Source organism: Diadema antillarum, unplaced genomic scaffold (assembly GCF_040938485.1).
Source record: "Diadema antillarum isolate AM-2024a unplaced genomic scaffold, OU_Dant_1.0 seq00000090_RagTag, whole genome shotgun sequence".
Taxonomy (NCBI): domain Eukaryota; kingdom Metazoa; phylum Echinodermata; class Echinoidea; order Diadematoida; family Diadematidae; genus Diadema; species Diadema antillarum.
The window spans coordinates 573,576-598,432 of NW_027271180.1; the positions used below are offsets into that span (position 1 = coordinate 573,576).

At 37.7% G+C, this 24,857-nt stretch overlaps 2 protein-coding genes across 2 annotated transcripts in view; one reads left to right on the top strand and one right to left on the bottom strand.

Moving 5' to 3' along the window:
• LOC139726582 (sodium-coupled monocarboxylate transporter 1-like) overlaps window positions 1-23,437 on the top strand; it is a 47,445-nt gene extending 24,008 nt beyond the window's left edge. The window contains exons 14-16 of the mRNA XM_071637570.1: window positions 21,216-21,349; window positions 22,373-22,501; window positions 23,327-23,437. Coding sequence (XP_071493671.1) covers window positions 21,216-21,349; window positions 22,373-22,501; window positions 23,327-23,437 — 374 coding nt within the window. The remainder of the gene's footprint in view (window positions 1-21,215; window positions 21,350-22,372; window positions 22,502-23,326) is intronic.
• LOC139726575 (uncharacterized) lies at window positions 2,815-5,879 on the bottom strand. Its single transcript, XM_071637563.1, has 3 exons — window positions 5,838-5,879; window positions 4,721-4,790; window positions 2,815-3,689 (listed from the first exon to the last, which is right to left on the bottom strand). Exons 1-3 carry the CDS (start codon window positions 5,877-5,879, stop codon window positions 2,815-2,817), a joined length of 987 nt encoding a protein of 328 aa, XP_071493664.1.
• Window positions 23,438-24,857: the final 1,420 nt, after the last annotated feature.

Sequence of the window (24,857 nt, forward strand, 5' to 3'; positions counted from 1 at the left end):
CAGTTATCATTTGCTAGCTTGTTTTTTTGTTTGTTTGTTTGTTTGGTTGGTTGGTTGGTTGGTTGGTTGGTTAGCTGGGGTTTGGTTTTATTGTGAATGCCTACCTTTGTGATTATTTTGGCTTCTAGCTCGGCCCCACGCATAAAAATAATGACGCTTGTTTCTTTCATTCATAAACTTCTCAGAACATTCAGCATGATGTTCAGCAAAGCTCATGAGTAGTTTTTCGTTGCCATCTTCCTAACTCTTGACTTTGTTTTCCATGCTCTGCCAATTTTGCTGGAACCATTTATGAAAACAGATGAAAATATGCGTCAGAGTGATGAGCGTGTTACAAGTTTTATATTTTATTTCGGTGGTCGTGAAAATGAAACTGGTGTGTCACTTCTATTGGGTCTTCTCTCATTTCTATTCAACACATTTACATTAATATACATAGTGTGTGTGTGTGTGTGTGTGTGTGTGTGTGTGTGTGTGCGTGTGTGTGTGTGATTAGATATTATTCATCATTTCTTAACCTACAGGACTCACTGTGTGGTCTCCCGAATATTTCAGAATTGACGGCTATCATGTAACCCGGGATTAACCCGCTCTTCTCGCATACAAATGATCTTGACTACTCATAATATTGATAATCCCAGTAAAAGTGCAAAGGATATAACTTTCCATAATCTATAGAGTAGCTAAATTATAGAAGTAGCTCACGCGACGTCACGAGATAAAAGTAGAGTAGCCTCTGCTTATCAATGACTAATCCTTAAAAGTCGTCAGTATCCAATTCAGATATCATTCATATTTGATAAACTGCTTTGATAAATAATCTCCAAGCAGAGTTCTTCTCTCGTTTATCTTTGAAAATAAACACCAGTAGAAATGTGCTAATTCTGGGATTTTGCGCTGGCTTGGTTACGAAATCCTGGGATACCATAAATTTGTGGTAGGTGTAGCGACGTAGATTTGCTATCTTTACTCATAGTTGAAACTTGACACCTGATCTATATTAAATGCATCTAGTACTTTCATTCAGGGTTCCTTGTGCTCAATTTGCATGATTTATTCATATATATCTATATGTAGAGATATAAATATACATACATACATAAAGGTCTCGCATTCATGATAAGATCACGAAAATGCACTGACCAACTGAAAGAGACACTAAATACATTCACAAATACACACACACACACACACACACAAACACAAACACAAACACATACACACAAATACACACACACACACACACACACATGAGTTTAATATCAAATACAAATTTATTACAAAAATTGAATCATGAACGTGTATTTTCTTTCAACTATTTCAAAATTGATAAAATAAGCGAAGTGAATGGTCATTCAAGTAAACAAAAACGACAGCAACAACAACAAAATAAGTAAGATATTGATAGTCCGTGATGCTTGATGTGCTTAAGGATAAGTGAGTCTAGTAGACAATAAGCTGAATATTTTCGATAAAGAGAAAATCGCAGTTTTTTAGAAAGTCATTGTTTGACTATCCTCATTAGGGAATCCACATCCAACCCTAATCGAGGACTATCAGAACGCTGGACATAGGAAACTTATATTTGCACGCATCCGGAATGTCGATATAGTACGTAAAGTGTCTTCTGTGGTATGTGCTCGTACATATTCAGTCTCCCCACGATTAATATCCAACCAGCAGTTAACCCAGATCAATAAAAAAAAACAACTGTTGAAAACCTATTTGTTCCAAAAGCAAAACGTCATTACAGCTCTTACTTAATTCCACTGCTTGTGACAAGTTTAAAGCCATTGTTAATCCGTTTTGCCTTTTTTTTTTGGGGGGGGGGGGGGTAAATATTGTTGATTTCTTGTATTTTGTTAAAACTGTTGAAGCGCTTTCAGTCTGTATAGAAAAAGCGCTGAATAAATATTGGTTATTGTTATTATCAATCATGACTTTTTTATGAATGAAAGTGAAAGGTATTCAAAGGTGCCATCTTCTTTTCATGATTACAATCATTATGCAATACCAGGTGACTTTGTTCTTGCCGATATAGTGAAATGCTGTATATGATATATATATATATATATATATATATATATATATATAATTTATATATATATGTATATATGAAGAGTTTGTTTGCAAAAACCGATAAGTCCATATTTGTCAAATGGAGATATTTGCGATTAAAGGTCAAGAAAAATAAAGAGAATAATAAGAATATTTTGCTTCTTTTGACCATAACTTCAAAAATGTACCTTTATATGTAGTGACCAATATATCATTTAAAAGGTATTATTTTGTACTTTATGACAGAGACCGTACTTCAAAAACTTCAAAAATGGACTTATCGGTTTTTGCAAACAAACTCTTCATATATATATATATATATATATATATATATATATCTACATATATATATATATATATATAGCGAGCTCAAGACACTACGCATTATGATTGACCACCGTTTATAGATTTCGTAGGCCAGTTTGGTGAGAGGTAATAACTCTCAGTGTACAGGTGTATATGGGCAGGTAGATACAGTGCACGATTGGCATCGTTTATAAATAGTACTCAGCAGATGATTTTTGAAGGAAGGTGTTTGCATGGTGTAGTACATAAGATACACTCGGTTTGCGGTTCACCATGTATAGTCCTTAGAAGGACTGTTGGAATGACAGGAGAAAGATAGAAAGAAAGGTCGGATAAGAGGTGAGAAATTGAGTAAGAGTATTCTTTCTTGAGTGAGTGTAGTCCTGAAAAGGACTGTGAACCAAGGAAAATAGAAGAGTAAGGAAGGGACTCAACGTTTCGGACGGTCAATCATAAATACCACATGCTAACATTTCTGAAACGTTCAATCTTCACATCGTGCCCCTTTATCCAGTTGTTGTGTACGACCACAGGTTTGATGTCGGCGTGTTTCTCCCGCCATTCCTCGTTAAAGAAATCGTTTCCGTTCGGGAACCGCCTGGGATCCAGAAAGTTCAGGTTCAGCGATTTTTTAATGTTTGGCTTCTTCATGAGCCTATTGAGAACCTGCTGGTCGGGTATGTTCGGTCGCTTCTCAATAAAGTCAATCCAGTTCTGGATAAAGTTTATCGTAGCGTTGGTGGCGCTGTAGTAAGCAAAACCCGCGCATATCATGTCCGGACGCGTTGCGTCCTCGTATAGATCCTTTTCGAAGTGGATGTCGTAGTCGCCAGTGAAATACGGCAAAGGATTTTGCAGCCAAACGGTGTCGACGTCACTAAAGATGACGTCAATACCCTGGCGCAGGAAGTCTCGGATGTACTCGGGTCGTTTGTTGACCAGTTTAAGGTAGTCTTCAGAACCAAACTGGAGGAGTTCGCTGGACAGTCTGGCGGCGCTGGTCAGTCGCACGTCAAGGGTGATGTCGGTTCGATTACGCAGTTTCTCGTAGACATCCTTGTCCTCGGCGATAATGGTCACGTGGTCGGTTATACCGCATCTCTTTAGACTTTCCAGCCAGTTGTTTGTAAAGTCAAGAAAGGCAAGGTTTGTGGAGGCGAGTATGACCCACTGACGCGATGTTTGCTCTTCACGAAGCACTCGGACAGCAGAACCCTTGACCAAGGGCGTGTTGTCCTCAGTATGGCTTGCCAGGTTAATCGGTCCGCTGCCATCTTCGGAGTAGAGTGTCCGCTTCCCGACCGCTTGAATTTTGAGCACGTGCACTATAGGATGTTGACAAAGAGAGGAGGAATAAGAAGAAACAAGAAACTTCATTATAAAAATGTTATTCATTCATGAATACCCACGGAAGATTTTTTGTGAGTGTCTGAATATGACACAGACTCAAATTATGTTATTTATGCTATAATTAGGCGTTACTACGTATGGCGCATCATAACCTCTTTACATCCACCTATATAGTGTACAATTCAGGAGAGCAGACCGTTAGTTGCAAACACATGTCCAGTTATACCTGAAAACGGGCCGAAAAAGAGCACTCATATAATACAAGTACCACGATATTGACATATCATCATCTGCATTCAAAACACTGAAATAATTGAAATCGTTGGAAATTTTCTTTTAAAGATGTTGTCTTTGATAACTATTATACAAAATATCATTCTATTGCAGTCAAAATAATTAATATAGATAACTTATATACTTTATAGCTCTTTTATCTTGCTACAATACATACATATATATGTATGTGTATATATATATATATATATATATATATATATATATATATATGTAATTATATATGCCGTTTTTATCCACCATAAATACGCTTAAAACTGTACTCGACAGAAATCCACACCGGTTCATTGCATAAGTGACGTACTCCTTTTCATATTTTTGTGTGCCAGTTGAACCCATTCACCCCCACCGTCCCCCCCCCAAAAAAAAAACAAAACAAAAAAACAAAAACAAAAACAAAAAACAAAAAACAAACAAACACCGAAATTGTTAATCGATCGAAGTGGAAAGGTAACTTCAAGATCGGAAATTTCCATTTTCTTACCTGTCCTTTACGTGTTTACATTATTGTTATGCTTTTTTACATTTGTATCATTACTACTACTGTTATTATTGTATTATTATCGTTATAAATTCTGTTATCATTGTTATCATTGTTAAAAGGTAGATAAACAAGGACCATGTTTCGATATTATTAAGTTACATGGGTCTATAATCCCACGCGAGGTCAAAGGTTGGTGACTTAGTTTTAAAAAGATCATGCTAGACTCACCTCCAGCCGATTTCCACCCAAGAACAAAGCTTATAGCCCCGCACGCCGTGATCAGAAGAGCGTTTTTTATCTGATAAGAAAACGAGGGGAATGAAGAAATAAACCCCCAAATCTATAGAGATAACATTGTAGCCACCTTCAAGTAGATAGGACAAGTACTGAGCGAGACGCCACTTGAAGTTACGATCACATCATGAACGTCTCCTAGAAAACTTAGGACCAGCTTTATAAATGGAATAACGTGCACGTCATGTTTGCTTATCTCTCACATTTAGGGGAAACAGAACTAGTTGTTACGACACAATGGTAGAGTTTCAAAGAACTTGATGACGAATGCATTTCATTTCAAATGATTTTTGGCCTTCAAGCCTAATGGCTTTTTGTTGAGCCACATCAATTTGAAAGCTGTGTAATGCTGTCGCTCATGTGCTTCAAACATGCACAGACACAGCTGTGTTGTGACTTGTAAGACCATGTTGGGAAACGAATAACAATAAATCAAGCTGGCTCGATCTGCTATATGCTTGAAAGTTGACATTTCTTATTTCTACAGCATTGAAGAAAGTTCATCTTAATGTGAGTTGCCACGGTAACTCATGCTATGTGCTACTCAGTGTATATATTATTATTTTAGATTCTATTCGAGGGCATTATCAAATATACGTATGAACTTTTACTTTGAAAGACTTTGCATCAGACGACTAAAACATATGAGCAAAATCCACAGCGGCGAAGCATTATTTTGGTCCCTTTAGACATTGAACAGGCATTTGTAACTCAGTGATAATCTTGTGCGTCACCTGGTTTACAACATGATAATCACGGTACGGTCTTCGTCTCTACACACTTTATCGATCGTGGCAGATTGAAAAATCGAACTGAAGAGTTCGTGCCAAAAAAAAAAGTGTCTGACATTGTCGAACTGTTTAATGTTTGGCTTGAACAAAACTTATTTGTTGAAAGATTTTGTCGGTCATGTCGATTAACAGGCAGTGTTGAAGATGAACAGTGAACCAGAGAATGTTATGAAAAATGATTCTTGGAATATTGGTGGAGTTCATGTCTCAATTGCTAGGGAACATGAGGGGAATTAGTCAGTTTGAAGGAAAATCTTTACCATTCCAGCACGTGATGTTCTCATCATGTTGTCCTCACGCATTGGGCGTGGTCTCGAGATTAAACGGGCTGGGCTCAGCTTGACGTCACGTACCTAGACACTAGCTCTTAACGTCCGACAGAGTCCTGTGATATCTAAATTGTGGGAGAAGAAGAGGTTGAATAAACATATCAAACACAAGACAACCCAACAGTACAGATGAAGTATATCAAACGGAAACTTTATGCATGAGTAAACACCTTCGTTTTTCTCATGCAAGACACAAAAGTCAAAAATTGAAAAAATGAACAACTTGTTATTCATGCATAAGTGCTCTTCCATATAACGATATGAACAGAAACAAATATAACGCAATAAGAAACATGAATTAAGTTGCAAAGATAAACCTATGATCTCTGTAATATCTTTGAAGCCCAAAAGATCAATGAAGGCTAAAAATAATGGAGGAAAATGACTCTTCCATCAAATCCAAACTTAAATGACTACGGGAAGAAGCAATATTAACAAAAGTTGTAGAATTTAATTTTTTTTTTTCAAATTAGGAAAATCTTAAGTAATATTTGGTTCTTAAATTTGTCTCATGAATTCTTAAATCACTGAATAAAAAGATTGAAACAGAGAAATTATGTTTATTTTATCAGCTTTGTGCCATTGCTCCCTATGTCATTTAAAGTTTAAGCTGACAGAAAATTTTTATTTTCCCCCTTTAATTTAACACTTTGTATTAACACTTTGTTTGAGGTTATAAAGAGATGAAGAGAACAAAACCTTATTTTGATATTTCATTCATGTATCGCATTGTGTTAAATTATTTATTGTTGTCATTGTTATCTTGAAGGGCATTTGCCAATGAAAGACAGCAGGGCAAATTTTGCAATTTTTACTTTTGTGCCTTGGATGGCAAAAACAAATATGTTCATTCATGCGTAAAATGTTCTTTTGTATTAAGCTACTAGCTCGATAGACAATTAAATTACCTTTAATATGATGTAATACATTGATTTTCAACAAAATCTTACATGAAAAATATGAACTCGAAAAAGTGTTCACTTTCTTTTTTGCAGAGTGTGTGTGTGTGTGCGTGTGTGTGTATGTTCACACATATAATATTTATATGAGGCTAAGATAACATTTGGATACACAAGTCTACACTGAACCTGCGACCTACTTTTCGACTGCACGATCTACGTTTATAGCGCTGCTGATTCCCAATCTCGCCTCGTGTTCTTTCTCGTTTGGCATGGAATAATGCTGGTGGACATAAAGATCTTTGTTTCCATCTAATCTTGCAATCGAACCTAACTTGGAAACGATCGCAATCGAACATTTCTGACTGATATTCGATTTTGATTGATATAGCAAATTACAAACATAATGCTATATCTTGCAAAGAGCACGCTAATTTTCCCATTTTACTGTACTCCAATGTGTGTGTGTGTGTGTGTGTGTGTCTGTGTGTGTGTGTCTGTGCATGTGTGCTACTGACCACTCCAAGTAGTATTTACACTTCCCTTTGCAAGAAATGAAGTGGAGGTCCTTAACATGCCTGGGTCATTGCACACACACACACACACACACACACACACACACACACATACAGTGCCTAGCCGTATAATCAATGCAATGGACAGAGCATCGCTTCAGAGAATGCTTCACTCAAACATAGGCGAAACTTGACATTTTGACGTGCACGGATCAGCATTTCAAACGAATCAAAAGCGAATCAAAAAAATCAAAATCATTCTCAAAATCGGAGGGTTAAAGGGACTGTACAATACTTCTTGAGGTGAGGATTCAGCTTGTAACGTTTTGCGAGATATTTAGAAACCACTCTATTAAATGTTAAAGAGCATACAATTCTAAGGGGAATAAAAAGTTCATTTGATGAAAATCGGTTTTGAAATAACTGAGATATCTAAAAACAGGGTTAAACAAAGAGATCCTAACAAAAGTCGTGGCCTGTCCATTTTACAAGGATCGCTTTTTTTTTTGTATATCTCAGCCATGTCAAGGCCAATTTTCATCAAATAAACGTTGAATTCGTTTTGAAATTACATGCTCTTTCATATTTCTTTAGAAGTTTCGCATTATCTCATCAGAAAATGCTATAAACCTGAATCCTCACCTCAACCAGTACTGTACAGTCCCTTTCAGGGGGGCATTTCATGAAGCATTTTGGTCGGATATTTTTCTGACCAACTGTTACAAGCTACTGAAATCCTTGCATCTGATTGGCTGAGAGCAAATTATTATTGTCTGACAACTTTGTCGGACAAAATGCTTCATGAAATGCTCCCCAGGTGTAAGCCCTTTCGGAGTCAGTTCATACTATGCAGAGTGATACCAATAACCTTCCTCTCTCTCTCCCTCTGTCTGTTTTTCTCTCTCATTTAGTTACTTCATTCGTTCCAATTTCGTAACAATTATTGATTGGTTATGTTCAAACAGAGAATGTAATTGCGTAGACCACGTGACCAGGATGGTCTGTCACTTAACACTTAGGGAAAGGCTCGGTCACAAATGCCTTTACGAACTGCTACGAACGCCGTACGAACGATTTTTAGACAATTTCGTAAGATCTTCTTAGGAAGGCTGTACGAAACCAGCGTTCGTAGACCGTTCGTAGAACTTTCGTAAGTTCGTAGCCTGGTCGATGGTCTTGTCCAAGATTTTGTTTAACTTCGTACGAAACCCTCTCTTCGCAAGGCGGATGTACGAACGTCGTGCGAACATTGTAAGAACTACGCAAGATTTTGCAGGGTCGAGAGACAATTCTACAAGCCTTAAATTCTTACGATGATTGTAAGAACACCTTAAGTCGTTCATAGAATGCTCTTACGTCTTTCGTAAGAATGCCTTACGAACGGAGATTCGTACGGCGTTCTTACGAACAACTCTTCGAGTTTGTAAGGCGTTCCTAAGGGACTCGTAAGGCGTAGGTACACAATATTTGTGCAACTGTTGAGGTTTAGGGGTATAAAGCCAAACGTGCGAAGTTCAAATCCTCACTTTGTTCTAAGGTGTTCGACCAGAAAGCATTTCTGTTAAATATGGGACCAAAAGGGAAGGCAATCAAATGGAAAAGAGGGAAGGGGAAGAAAAGAAAAGAGGAAGATGAGGAGGAAGGAGCGAGAGGGGGAGAGTTGGAGCAACAACCTCCTCCTCCTCTACTTGAGATGCAGCTGCAGTTGTATTCTCCTTGGCACTGTAATGCCATCTTGAAGTATAAAACTTTGAACTGTTACAGAATTTTCGACAGGACACGGCAACGTCTTTTTAACAACCCGACAAAATTAAAAAAGATCGTAAATCTTCTTACGAATGACTTGAGAGTGCCGTGAGTTGCACGTACGACCATCTTACGACAAAAAGAAATCGTAAGATGGCCGTAAGTCTGACGAAAGAATAACTCAAGGCGTTCTTACGGAAAACGTACGAATTCTGGGGCCATAAATCATTTCGTTTCTCTAAAAAGTCTTAAGTTTTTATTGCGAATTAAACAGGGTTCGTACGAAATTCGTAAGAAGGCCGTATAAGAATCTGTGCCCCATCTACTAATCTCTACGAACTCCAGAATTCGTACGAACAGTGACATTCGTACGAACCTTTGTGACCGTAGCTGAAGCATCCATTTCGCGGTTATGCATTGAATTCTATTGAATTCTGAATAGATAATTTCCTGCTTACTTTCGTAATTTTTGTCTAGGACTGCAGAAAATTGTCGTTTTACTCATAATATTAAAAAAAACCCATCAAATTCACGGAAATCATACCAGAACGCGGCACCTCTGAGAGACATGCCCTTAGCAACGGGCTTTCAGCTGAAGCACAAAGTAATCTTTAACTGTAAGTGGACTAATAGTGTAGGGTGCCTTTCTCATCGAGCTTGATGTTGAATTAGAAATCAAGAACCATTTGGGGTGCCCTTCAATATTCTCAGCAAATAAGGACAATATATTCGACTGTTTGATTTTGTCAAGATGGTAGCAATTCATTGCCAGGAACCAATACGTCAATTTTGTCCTTCCACAATTCATTTAGAATGATCTAGGTCAATAGACAAGAGATCGATGGCTCTCGAGTTTTCCACAGCAAGTAATGAACGTGCAAGCCTGATAATAATTCAATCCAGAGTATTAATTTCTGGTTGTTGAAGAATTTCTAGGAGAGTTGTTCTGGCATTCCATAGACTTTTCGCGATTCATACACCAAGACGTACTTCTGCTTATTGGCGTCAGGTGTGATAACAATGATAATGAATTAGATAATATATATATATATATAGTGCGAGAAGATAAGAGCATTCGTGGGCGTAGCTAGCGATCAACGTGTGTGTTTATTGCCGAGCTACGTCCACGAATGCTCTTATCTTCTCGCACTGAATAAATAATGAAAGAACTACTATAGCACACTGGTTCTGTACACGGTCGGAACCCCTTCTCGCACTCTCTCCCTCTCTCTCTCTCTGTATATATATATATATATATATATATATATATATATATATATAATTTGGAACCACATGCAGTGACTTCAGTTAATGATGTGCATTAGGAAGAAACAGCTTGGAACGATACTGATTGGCCCCGTTACATTAAGAGCTGTGTTCTAATCCAGCCTGTTGTTGTTTGTTTGTTTGTTTGTTTGTTTTCGGGGACTAAATAATACAAGCTATACTTTGTTATATAGTCTCCCCACTTTGGTCATTTTGGCTATAAGTGTTGCTAGTGATGTTATTAGTACCTGTATAATTGTTTCAGTTATTTTTGTTTAAAAAAATGGAAAAAGGTATTATTGTAGTGTAATAATTGAAGTAGTCATTGTAACTAAGTTATGTTTGTTTCATACATTTGTGAGCTCAAAATAGAAATGAATACAAATCAAATCAATAAATCAAAACCTGCAATCAAAAGAACAACCGTCATTAGCAACACTTTGGACAGATGCTCGATTAATATACCCAATATCAGACATGCTATTCTGTGTTTTACCATGCATATCTTGTGTTGAAAATTTCGTATTTCGTTCCTGGAGATGTTCTACTACCATCTTGACAAATCAAACATTTAAAAATGTTGTTCTTTTACCCAAGACGTCTATACAGAGGACTTTTTTATTTTTGATTCACCATGATTTTTCGATACAAAAGGCAGCCCGAAGTATTAGTTTACTTAAAGCCGAAATGCTTGAGTCATGCACCAAGTGGGTCAGTTCATCAGTAGGTGATCAACAAAATAAGTTTGCTTTCAGCCTAAAACCCCTTTTTTTAAGGGTAGATCTCTGAGAGGCGTTGCTTTCCAGTAAAGTTTGCATGAAACGTTTGTTTATTTGTGTGTGTGTGTGTGTGTGTGTGTTTCTGCAGCCATAAAAGGTTATGATATCAAACACAAATCTGCCTTTCTCTAGAGATAATTGAAGGTGTGTTGAGTTCACCCAATGCCGTAATCACATGATTTCGAGAATGATTTTGATTCTTTTGATACACTTTTGATTCGTTTGAAATGCTCATCTGTGCACGTCAAAATGTCAAGTGTCGCTGATGCATGAGCGAAGCATTCTCCATGCACTGAAGCGATACCATATTCATTGCATTGACTATGGGTAGACACTATGTGTGTGTGTGTTTGTGTGTGTGTGTGTGTGTCTGTGTGTGTCTATGTGTATGTGTGTGTGTGTAGCTGACCACTCTACTAGCTATTTACTTTGCTTACCTGACCTTTGCAAGAAGTGAAGTGGGGTCCTTAACATGCCTGGACCATTGCATATAAACACCAATCACAACCTCTCTTTCTCTACACAGACACACACACGCACACACACACTCTCTCTCTTTCTCTCTATTCACACAAACACACATACACGCACACACACACACATATATATATATATATATATATATATATATGTCCATATCATATTATTTTTCTTCATGCATCGTATAAAGTCAGTGCAATGAACATATAACGGAATTTAAAAAAAAAATAATGAAAACAGTAATAATCGTATTACCTCTCATCTAAGGGCTTATAGTGATTCTATGGAAGATTAATGATTGAACTTTGATACGATAAAATTGCGGCAGCGTTAATAACCAAATGTTTTGAACGTATCACCGAATGTCGCTTTAATGTACTTGTGGCCATAAGGGTGTTCAAACACAGCATGCACACATAATCCCAAGTGTATTTATTCATGTGATCTTCGTCTGTCAATATGCCAACGCCTACGCACGCTTTATTCTTTCATAATCCCTGTCAAAATCGTCGTTACTCTATCAGCATTTGCCGTAGTTTCATAAACTGTGTTAATATTTGTCGGCAAAACATTTGACGTCTTTTCATACCGTAAGTATCCATGCGCATGAGCTATGATAATGACACAAAAGCGAGTGTGCAAGCAGTCACTCGTATTGTATCTAATCCGCAAGTGTTACTCTTGAAAGAAATAATAGACCAGGAAAATAATGTTTGAAGTGTAGAAACGAATGAGTCACCGAAGTGTTCATGTAGCTAACAAAGATTAATTGCGATCTTTTTATCGTCATGGTAGAGAGACGATTATATCCATATCCATAAGTCTTGTTCATTCGAGTGTTACGTTTCATGTTAAGCACTGCTTTCGGTATGCTTTTATTACTATTATTGTCAAGAATTGACAGTACAAACGTAGATTGTGGCGGCAAAAAAAAAAAAAAAACCGACAATGCGACAATAATCTTGTGCGTGGAAGATACATACGACCACAGGGTAAACTACAAGGTACAAATGAGTCTTGATCAGGGCTTTACTGCATTTTTAGTCAGACTAACTCAATTTTTACTCAGGCCATACTTGAAGGGAGACATGGAAAATAAAATTCTTGCATTAAAGTATGGTGAACGAGACATTAAAATCAAGAAAATCATATAAAAGAATGTGTCAAAGCAGAGGGAAATGTCTCCTAAAACAGATTTTTAATGTGACTTATTAAAAGATATTCGTGCCACTGAGAAATCGCGAGTTGAAACTGACTGATTTTACTTCACCGATTTTCGTTCCGGAACAGCCGTCTTTTTCGAGCCCTAAAATATGACGTCATGAAATGAACAAAACCCTTTACGAGTGCAGCGGGACATGGAGGCCGCCATTCATAAAGCACGTATTTCTTGGTGAGCGGATGCCATATCTTGCCTGTCTTTGGTCGCATCTGCTTTCTCGGCTGAGACATTAAAACGTCAAATGTTTACCTTATATTGTACGGAAAGACTTTGAGTTTGACATCGAGAGTGAATTGAGTGATGACAGTGACAATGACACTGATAATGACAGTGGCAAAGTGGGGGCGGTAGAAGAAGCGAGGGAGAGGCGACGGATATGGAAGGCCGTTGCGGACATAATTCGTTTGGGGCACATGTATGGAAACGGGCATACGTATGCAACTGCCTTTAGCAAATTGACCAATTAGCGAGAGTTGTTTGGCAAACGTTTGTACGGTGTTTAGCAAACGTTTGCATGTTATCTATTATACGCATGCCCCATTCCATGCGTATGTTAATTTACTGCGCATTATGCAATTGATCAACCAATCAGGTACTTCGTTTGATATGCATTTGTATACTATTATGTGTGTATGTTGCGTGTGTGTATACAGTGTGCACGGTATGTACTCATGCCCGATCTGAGCAAGGAGGAGGTACTAAGTGTACGTATATGTGTACGTGAAAATCTCACACCGTACCTTGTTTGTTCCTCATCTGGAACATGCATGGTAAAATCTGCCTTCTTCAATGAGCTGAAGATTTTTTTTTTGAAACTTTTGCGTTTACCGCAAATCTTTTCCACTTGAGTTTTAGTGGCCATACTGAGCTGATCTGAGCAGTACTGAGCCGTATTGAGCTGATCAGCTGGTTCTAACAGCTAATTTTATTGGTTGCCTTGAAAATTAATTTACTGGCATTCTGCGCATACGTATAAAGACGGCATACGTTTGCTAACAAAAAAAAAAACACCAACAACTTGCAAACGTTTGCTATCGCACTGTGCAAACGTTTGCCAAACAACACTCGCTCGGTCAATTAGCAAACGCTTGCTAAAGGCAGTTGCATACGTATGCCCGTTTCCATACGTATGCCCCAAACGAATTATGTCCGCAACGGCCTTCCATAGACGGAGCCCACTGCGTGAATCAGCGCAGGGCTGATTCGTTCATTTCGTGACGTCATCATTTTGGACACCAAATTTTCGCCGTCAGATCGGGTTTAGGTGGTCTATAAGGGTCTCAAAACACCATCTCTCCATCGTTCTAGAGACGTTTTTACATTCTGAAAGTTAATTATTCATATTCTCAGAGACTTAAGCTTTCCAGAAATGTATAAATCACCTTGTTTGTGAATATTGTCTTTTTTTTCTCATTTACCATACTTTAAAGACGGCAGGCGAAAATTTGCAATCACCAGTAATCTTTTGTTGAACTTCCATTCTACATCATTTACAACGCGTTATACTCCATCCCATATTCAAGTCGACATCACTCAATAGAATTAATATCAAGCGAAATGATCTTTAGTATAGATTCATGCAAATTAGACGTAAATTCAAAAAGTCATGGAAGTATAAAGTTCACCTACTTCATGAAATTGTAATATCAGGTTACAACTATTATGCAAATTAGATGTGACGATAATGTTATCACGTCACAGCTCACCCGTCTGTCTGTATAAGTTACAAAATCATGTTTAGGTTATCAAGCAACTGACCCCAGGCACTACTTAATCATTACAACTCTGCAGTAATCTAATACGAATTATATGATTCATTCGTTTTGGTTCATTTGAAGAGAGGAAAATGCAGGGCAGATTTGTTTACAGATCGTTATGGGACGTGTGAGGGGATGATGACATTACATCTGTTCCGAGAATGTGAAACTTTGAAATTCCATAATTCTTTCTCTATAGACTTTCATGACATTTTCTCCAGTCCGCTATGTATCGAAGCCAAGACAAGCAGTACACATTTCACTCTCTCTCTATCTCCTGGTCTGTTTCGCAACAAGTCACTTCGAACCCGTAAACTCAAGTTATCTGCAGCCACATTAGATTTGCTAACGTGACATCCCTTCCATTTTTTTGATATAAATATCGCTTTTGAACAGCTTATTTCGCATTGTTAGTGTACACATAAGAATTGTGTCCCTTACGACGATAATGATGATAACATGATCATGGATGTAATGATGATACAGAAGACAAGAAATCAAATCAAATGAAATTATACTTGGTATTGGCCAAAACATTGTTATACTTACAGAGGGTTGTCCGGGGTTAAAACCGCATAATGCTGACACTTTCGAGTCACCTGAAGAGTGAAAAAAGAGAAAAAAATCAATCAAAAGCTATCCTAGGTAATCTCTGGTGAAAAATAGTCTGCGTGATGTACGGATCAAACCATAAGCCTTCCAAGATCTTTTAAGATTGTGAAGTGTCACAATTGGTCAATGGATCCCTCTTTTTTATCGGGCTTTCATTTCTCCTGTCCCTCCTCATCTCGCAGCTGTATTTGTAAACCCCGTTACCTCTCCTCGTTCAGCAGACGATAATCACTCTACAATACAATACAATACAATACAATACAATACAATACAATACAATACAATACATGTAGAGCCACAGCTACATCCAAAGAGGTATGGAGAACTGCGATTAAAAGGCTCCACTTCAGCTGTCGTTATTGTTGGGAGGTTATAGGTATATCTCGACTTGAAGGCGAGCGCGTTCTTATAATGAAAACTAATGAAGGAGAAGTACTACAATAATGTTTTCATGTGTATTGCTTTCATTTTAAGATGACTGACTCTGCCTGCGTCATTTGATATTCAAATCACACAAATCTTTGGGTCAGACAATTAATTTTAACCCCTCGCACACTGGAATAGGGTGTTTCATGCGTGAACACAATTGGTGGATTGCTCTGTTTCGGCGATAATCATGATAACGGGTCAATGGCTGACATGTTAACGACTTTAGACAGGGAGAAGAACGAGGTTATTCTACAATTTCACAAGTAGAAACTGCTTATTTTAGGCCATTTTTTTTCCTGGAAACCTACTGCTCACTCAAGAGCCATATCTGGATTTATACGGGTCGACGTAGGCCTACTCTTCATTCACATTAGGTCTATCCTTTCAATTTCTCACTTCACTCAAGTTCCTTCCAATTTCATTTTCAGTATCACGTGTTACCTAACAACGCACATTTAAAACAAGGATGAATGATAGTATGCTGCCGAGAAAAAAAAGATAGAAAATCATTGTATGTAGATGTATGTTCCTTTAAGGGGTTCTTATAATAGCAAATACGTATACAGTGCCCATGCTTTTCATCAAAGAACATACCTGTATATCTGAGATAATGGTACACTAGGAATAATAAAAAGCAGCGTTGTTAAAATCTTAATCACCCTCGTGATATTCCTTTTCTGTGATTTCAGTCATGCCTTGATATAACATTTTAATTACATATTGGAATATAGGATAGACTAATCTGTTCTTTTTTCTATCTATCAATCTATCTATCTGTTTATCTATCTATGATTATGATGAAATGACTATACCGTCTGGGCTTATAATATAGCAAAGACCACACAGAACAACCATTAGAACTCATATGGCATGCAATATTCAGTTTAAGACTGATAATAGAAACACTACCTTAAAGAAGCGGTCATGATCCACAGTCCGCCCCCAGAGGCTAGCGGCCAGGTTCTCCCGCGAAGGGTTGGTGGAGCGGACGTTCAAACTCCGCCGGCTGTAATAGCTACCAGCTCACTGTGTGGCAAGCACCACGTACTATAATACTGCTGATCGCCCAAGGACCACTCTTGCGCTATGGTTCTTGGTCGAAGATGTTGTCTGAGAAGTGCGTGAGGCTACGTGGTGTATACACAACGCGCTGAATGCGTAAGGCAATGAGAGAACTCTTATCAGCTAGCTATTTTAGTACCACAAATAGGTATTTTACCTGACGTGATAATATTATGTGCTTAAATGCACCTTTACAGTAACGGAATATACTAGCCCGACGATTAACTACAGATCTACTATGTGCGTTTCCCCGTTTTATCGTACGAATCTGATGAGAATCTGGTGGCGCCTTGTAAAGTCGAGGAAAATTTCTTAAATAACTGTCCAACTGTGTTGCATGACTAGTTCCGATTCAATCTTGTTGTTTTACGGTGTGAGTGAATATCACAACCAAATGCAGTCAACAGACTTGTGTAATCTACTCAGCAAATAATTATTGATAGTAAACTCACTACGTCTTTTTTCTTGTTTGCGGGAAATAGATATCAAATGGAGATGAGCGTCAATTATTTAGTCATCTGTTACATCCGTGTAAACTGCGAGGTATTTCTTCTTCACGTGACGTCACTGACGAAGAAACCCCCGTTGTTCTCCAGGAAACAGACCAAAGAAGATTTGGTCGACCGATTAGTCACGTTCCTTTATCTTCGAGTATTTTCGACGGTACGACGACATCAACAGATATTGATAAACAATTCAATTCAATTCATTTATTTCATTCTCAGTTTTCTTCCAAGAAATCATAACACAAAGTAAATTAGGAATTCAATCATAAGCATTATATACATTACAAAGTACGAAAAATAAACGATAGTCAACAGACTAATAAAGATAAATTATGTATACATGCCGGAAAATACAAATTTATATTTAGAGGGGAACAAAGAGAACTGAGAGGTCCACTAAAAGGCAATGCTTGTAGAATGTAAACCACTCAAGAATTTTTCTTTAAAAATACTTACGGCAATTACGAGTGTACATAACACGAAAATGATTACGACAAAATGGTGCAAACAACAGAGACACAACAACATGACGTGACTAAACTGAGGGGGATACGACATCATGATTAGAATTTATCCGAAGGTTCGTAATTCCAATAATGAAATCAAGCTCGTTATTCTGAAGGATCGTTTATAGGCATTTTTTTTTTTCGGATTAACAAACATAGGCAGATAGGTATACTGAATTTGTGTGTCTCGAAATAACGAATCTTCTGAATAACACCCTGGATGAAATACTATTTTGGCAAGGCTGTGGAGAAAAAAAAAAGACAAGTGAATTTCATTCACACGACAATGAACAATAGACCTAAATCAGACAACGGGGTTATGATAACATGTGATGACCAATGCGACATGTTTCAAACTGCCTTCTGATCTCAATGGATTTTTGTTATGTACTGACAATATTGCAATTTTTGTGAATATTTGTGTTAAATCTATTTCGAGATATTAAACTCCTACTTGTGATTATTCTCATGTAATTTGGGAAACTGTTGTGACTTAGTGGATAAGGCCACGGACTCTCAATCACGCAGTTCCTGGTTCGAGACTCCTGACTGCAGCCCCTATTCATAGGCAAGAAACTTTATTCTCATCGCGTATAGTCCTTCGAACCACAGGGAGATAAAGCCATTACTTCCGTGGTTACTTGCGTACAAGCATTAATTGCTTCCTTGGAGGTTATGTGAAACAATTTGATTCTTAAATTCAAATGTCATGAATGTGGTTCTCATTACTGGATGTTTCATATGTGGGTGTAGGCAGCCAAGTCAAAACCGTCAACAATTTTAGCGACGACAAAGAATTACCCGCAGACGAGTATAATTAACAAGGACGGGCCGCTGCTGACCTTTATTTACGAACCAAATGGGACAATTGTTTGATTGCGGCTGCACTTCTCGGACAACTATATTTACTTAATCTTAAACATATCCAGGATACGGAGATAGCAGGGTTGACTCGATTCATTCGCGAGTCTATGACCCCAGATCCAGTCAATACCATAACTTTGTTCATTAGAAACGTAACGTTCCTTCAAAATTTCTGTTATGTGCAACTTATGTTCTTTTCAAAGAGTGCTTACGTGGAAATGTGACAAGTATAGAAAATGATAGTAAATGAAAGCAAGAGATTATTATGCAGAGGAATGATCAGGTATGAGTTTTGAGTCTTCTTCAATTTGTCTGCCCTCTGTTGAAATATAGACTAGCAGTTGCAATCTTACAAAATTTCATTTCTACAGAAGGCACACAAATTGAAGAAAACTCATACCTCACTTGATATTCTTGGTATTATCACTCCAGTTGCCATCAGTAAGTTCTGTAGAAACAGATTTGATGTAGAGTTCTTCACTTGGTGCTCAATAATTGAATGTCTTTCAACGATTACACACAATAATGTCATCTTCACAGCAATCAGTCCAAATTCATACGTTCGCTACTCTCGTTCCACTCCCTAGGAAACATTCCGGAGAGACAAACATTTTGGGGTTTTACTCGCGTACTTTAATCCAACCGCAAATAGCGTTCGTCTTCCAATTAGGAATTCATTTATACACAAGAAGTCAAACCAAATAGAGTGTTGTGATTATCATGTCTCCTACACGAGTCCTCATTACGCGAGCTACCATAAACCTGTTCCCTTCGAGGACTCGAGGTAAATATAGGATCACGCCATCAAAGACAGTGTAAAACGAGACCAATTTGAGTGTTAAAGGGATCGTATAGTTTTGGTCGAGATCAAATTTCAGGTTTCTAACATCTTTTGGTGAGATAATTAGAAACCTCTTACGAAATATGAAAGAGCATGTCATTCCAAGAGAAATTCAACGATTATTTTGATTTTAAGAAATGATTTTGAAATAGCTGAGATATCCAATAATAAAAGGTAAGACCCACCTTTTATTACGACGACTTTGCTTTTCTTTGTTTTTTAATATCTTAGCGATCCCAAAACCGATTTTCATCAATAAACCTTGAATTCCTCTTAGAATGGTACGCTCTGTACTATTTCATAAGTGGTTTCTTGGTATCTCGCAAAAAGTTAAAATACCATACTATACAATCCCTTTGATACTTTCGTGGTAAGGTCAGTTCCACATAACCCATCAACGCACACCTAGCACGTACATGCATATCACTCTTTATCTTATTTTGGTCAAAGAAAATTTTATCCGCGCTGAGGAGTCATCGCAACTTTGACCCGTTAAGTTGAAACAGACATTTCAGAACGTACTCATGCTAGTTTACATGAATTTCACTTAAAACGTCAACCCTATAATGATCATATTTTGCCCCCCCCCCCCCCCCCCTTGGAAAAAAAGATTGCATCGTATGAATACTATGGGTGTTACTTTCAAAATCTTATATAGGTCTGAAAGAAAGAAGGGTGGTCAAACATGAAAAATGGAAGGAATACTGGGAAATCCATTCTGTGAAAATTGTCGCTTGTTATGCTAGTGAAAATCAAAAGATACCATGGTCGAGCCGACTCCACTTCAGACCACCTCTGGACGCGGTCTGTGGTCTGTAAACGGTACTTAAATCTTTCCTCTGTATTTCCTTAACTACCCACGTCTTTCTTTCTCTTCTATATCTCTGCCTCTCCTTTCCCTCCCCCTCTTCTTTATCTCTCTTTCAGTTTGTCTTCTGAGTGCGTGGGTTGGTTTGTTTCTACACTCTCAAAAGTACCTGATATCTTGCATTCCTGTAAATACTCCGTGTACATGATGATTGTTAATTGTTAATTGTTTACTCTCAAACTCGAGCATGAGGTTTTCATTATTTTTTCACCAAGGTTATATTTACATGATACTTCACGTCCTGCTGATAATTCCACTCAATATCAAAACGTTACGTACTACCTTCAATTGAAATAAACACTTGACGATATTTTGTTAGAACCATTTTCTAGGAACGGATAATATTTTCTTGTTCATGTGAGTGTAAACTCCCGTACACAGTAAGGGAAGAGAATCTAGTTCTATAATTGCGAGTAAATCCATACAAATTGGGTTTTGATACATGTACTACGTATAGAGCAAAGATAGCGCTGTTCCCTGCGAGGCAACTTTGATTACTTCAGGTAATCTAAGATGTCCGAAATGATTAAATACTGTCGTAAGTGTCAGACATCTTTTATTTGCTTGTAAATGTACTTAGTTTACAAAAAGAAAACAAGAAATGGCTCTGAATAACACCACTCTGTGCTGAGAAAATTCGTTATTGTTGTTATACAGCACACGGTTGTGCAGTTGAGGTCTCCACGTGATATCAAGGTTATGGATACATGATAGTACTAGGACAAGTTGCGCATACTCTGCCATGCACCACTATAAACTACATATAGATTTCAGCATCTCTCCATGCCTTCTGTAAATAATCCAGAAGTAAGTAAGAGCAGATGTAATTTTTTCTTTCATGATAAAACTGTTGCCAAATCAAACTAGATCAAATCACATAGCATTTCATCAACCTGTGAACTTGAAGATGAAATGTCTTAACAATCAATCCCCTTTCGCGTGCCCCTCTGTAATCAGGATTCGCAGACCCTGACACGGTCCATCCGAGCCTAAAACTCTACGTGGTGGACTCGCTACTCTGCTGTCTACCCGTCTGCCTGAAGGACCTAGTCCGTAGAGATGGTCTACATGTGGACGCACACGTCGACAAGGTTAGCTTGTGAAGAGAGCTTTGATCATTGCGAGCATTGTTAGTCCGTTCGGTAATCCAAATTGTAAAATGTCAAACACAACGAGCAAATTAAGATAAGAAAAAATTTAGATCGATAAAAGAAGTATAAGTCAATCAAGCTGTGACAATAATTTTGACAACAAAGACAAAAATAAAGCAAAGTTTTAGGAAATAGACGAGAACAATTTCAATGTCAATACAACTTGTAAACTTTTGAATATAATATCTCATGTCTTGCGACACATTAGAATATTCGTCAAGAAAAGACTTGTCTTCATGATTTCCCCCCCCCCCCAAAAAAAAATAATAATAATAATGGCAAAATTTTGATGTTTCATGTTCATACACGATACACCCTTCGGTTTGAATCAGTTGGAAAGTATCATAATTCTTCATTAGGTACTGGGACTCGATGTAGGAGGGTTGACTTCAATTAGTAAGAATATGATCCTAATGATGAGGTTTTATCAAAAGGGGCCAACGGAGTCAAAGTAGGGGGATTTGTGAATCACATGAAGGCCCCCTACTGCAATAATTAAGTAGCACTTTATAGGTTTTGAAGTGATAGTGGTATGTCTGTATGGTGGTTATCATTCCTGTAACTTTATTTTTTTTTTTAGTCGATTAAGTACGATGCATCCAAGCAGAGCAATGTAAACACGCAATTAAAAAAGATAGATATGGTCACAGCATCGCCGAGCAATTGCAGCGGCAAACAAAATTGCGCTAAATCATCTAAATAATCAATGTATTGATGAAGGGCTAGATTACACATATGTTCGGCTATTACACCTCAATCTTTTCGCAAAGGAGGAATATTACGAGAAAATAACAATTATGGCTGAAAGAAGGTAGTCGAAATTGATATTGGATCATAACAATGAAAGCAAAACAAAAGACACGGGAATTTAGTTTTCCTGATATCGTCTTTCTTACTTTATTGAGCATTCGAGTGTTTCTTGTAAGTTCTTTTGTTGTGCTTTGTATTTATTTTGTTTTTTAGATAGAGAAAGAGAAAGAAAAGGCCAAAAATGCATGCGAAGATGCCGAGACCTCCGTACCAATGATTGACAAGCCACGCCCAGCGACACCCGTCTCCGACTGCAATGACTACCAGGATGAAGAAGACAAGGTTACAATCTTAGCTTTTTTTATATGATAGGTTTGTGACAGGTCGTATACAATATATAGACCTTTACACTGTAGCTCAAAGAATGCAAGTGAATTCTCAAACATTATCTATGTGCAAAATTGGATTTACACACTGATACTGACTGTAAAATAACATTTGATCTTAATCGCAGTGATCACTCTATGAATTAAAGAAAATTACAAGTATTTCGCATGCCGATATTATCTGGTTAAGCAAAGAGTACTTTAAATCTTTGATTACAACTATCAATAAGTGATGTTCTATAAGAATCGTAAAGAGTGGTAAATGTATTATTAGAGCAGGAATCTCAAAATTGCCACATTGGAATGTGAATAAAGGAGAAGTAACATCTATTTCATACAACTTGTCATGGGCATGGGCCCCAAGCAACTCCGGTCGCCTGAGTTTACAGAACATAACAGTATCTTTCATAAACGTACGGAGGGCTCCATCAAAGAGTAGCGGATCACAACTAGCACCTGTCGTTGGTTTTCTTTTCTCTCTCTCTCTCTTGAATGATTAAAACGAATACGATTATTGGAAAAAGCGAGAAATGTCCATGCTAATCAACGAAACCAATCCTGTTCATGAATATGTGAGTAAAAGAATACCATCTGATGAACAATGCTCATCGGTGTTCATGCAGCATCTGCTGTTTTAATGTGAGCATGTCAGAGAGTCATACGTGAACATTGACATAGAATCACTAGAAAAGAGCATACCAGACTTGTCAGACACACAGAAATGATAAATGCTTGTTAATATGTAGTCATACATATCAATTCCAATTTGTTTGTTGTCCAGATAAATGAAGAACTTGAAAATAGTCCCGAGGTGGACGCCATATTGGAACTGTCAGCAGCCAATAGCAATGAGGACTCGGTCCGTGGCCACACGATGACCACAGAATTATGAAGTGACAACTTGGCTGTGAACCAATCACCATGGAAACGATCTACCCGACAAGGCCAAGCATCTCTTTAGAATAACATAACTTATTATGTAAACATACCTTTCCAGAATAGTTTTGGATAATGAAACATCTTTTATGGACTCACACTATGGGAATATACCCACTACCTTAAAATGATGACGTCAGACACGCGCATATTCTTGGTTATCTGCTTTCTGGCGTTTGAAACGATAGGGTTTACGTCGCAGCTTCCATCTTTGTCAGGGTAATTAGCAAGTCAAGTTATCACTGTTTCGTTGATCATAAACTAAAAGCATAAGCATTGTATGCATTATATTGGATAGGACATCCGGGAACTCCGGATCTTGCTGGGCGGAAATTATGTTACTCCGCCCCGATCTATTAGAAATATTGAGAAGCAGACAGAATGACGTCACACCTCGACCATCTTTTATATAATGATAACACCTTCTCGCGCTTCTCATTCATCTATTTATCCCCATGCACACTCGGGGTAAGCAAGGCTCTTTAACGAATGCGCTTCATTGAAACGATATAATGGATTAACGTCATGAATGCTTTCAATTTACGTATTCTAGGTTTTCCGAGATCCTCCAGTCATCCAAGGCTTACAAAGCATCGATATGTAGCGTGTCCACTGTGAAATATTTCTGCTCAGTGGGAACACGGAGTGAAAATTACACAGAATTAAAAGACGTTGAAATAGAATCCATGTAAAAGTAGCATACTTGTAAAATAGGATGTTCAAAAGGCCTGTGCCTAAGTGAGACAAGAGATTGTCTTGCTGGAGTTGGAGAAAATGTTCCCAACTTCAACTGCTTATCATGTTGTTCTAAAGTTGCTGTCTTCAGAATGATCGAACCGAAGCTCACAGCAGTGGATTAGTGCAGAGCACGAATTAATGTTATCGTATTGTGGTGTATCGTAATCTTATGGGACTCTGAAATATCTGCCACAATCGCTACCGCATCCAACATGTCCATAATCGCCTGTCCGGAACAATTCCTAGTTCCCTCGAGTTGTCTCTGTAGACAGATTTGACCGTATATCTTTATATTATGGGTGTCTTTGTGCAAATATCTAAATTCACTAGATGATATCGCATCTGTTTGTTGTATTGCTCTATCCTAAAATATCTGAATTTACTATACAATATACTGCATTTGTTTATTGCACTCCTCTATCTTAACAAGTCATTTAGCAGTCATTTAAGCCACAAAGTACAAATCTACGTGAGGCGCCTTGTACGAATCTTTAAATGATATGTCCTTTCTTTAGCCAGGGCCCATTTACAGTAGGATTGGTCTTTTCTTTACATTGATCTAGGCCTACAAATGTACTTATATTTATAAATGTTTGTATGTACATTTCCCTTTTTTATGAAGAACAAAATATCAAAAA

What these genes read in the sequence shown, in the direction of transcription:
- LOC139726575 (XM_071637563.1), bottom strand. Translation starts at nt 5,879, where the DNA reads ATGCGTGAGGACAACATGATGAGAACATCACGTGCTGGAATG. An exon ending in GAACATCACGTGCTGGAATG is followed by an intron (nt 4,791 to 5,837) that starts GTAAAGATTTTC and finishes TTTTCTTATCAG; the next exon opens with ATAAAAAACGCTCTTCTGAT. An exon ending in TGGGTGGAAATCGGCTGGAG is followed by an intron (nt 3,690 to 4,720) that starts GTGAGTCTAGCA and finishes AACATCCTATAG; the next exon opens with TGCACGTGCTCAAAATTCAA.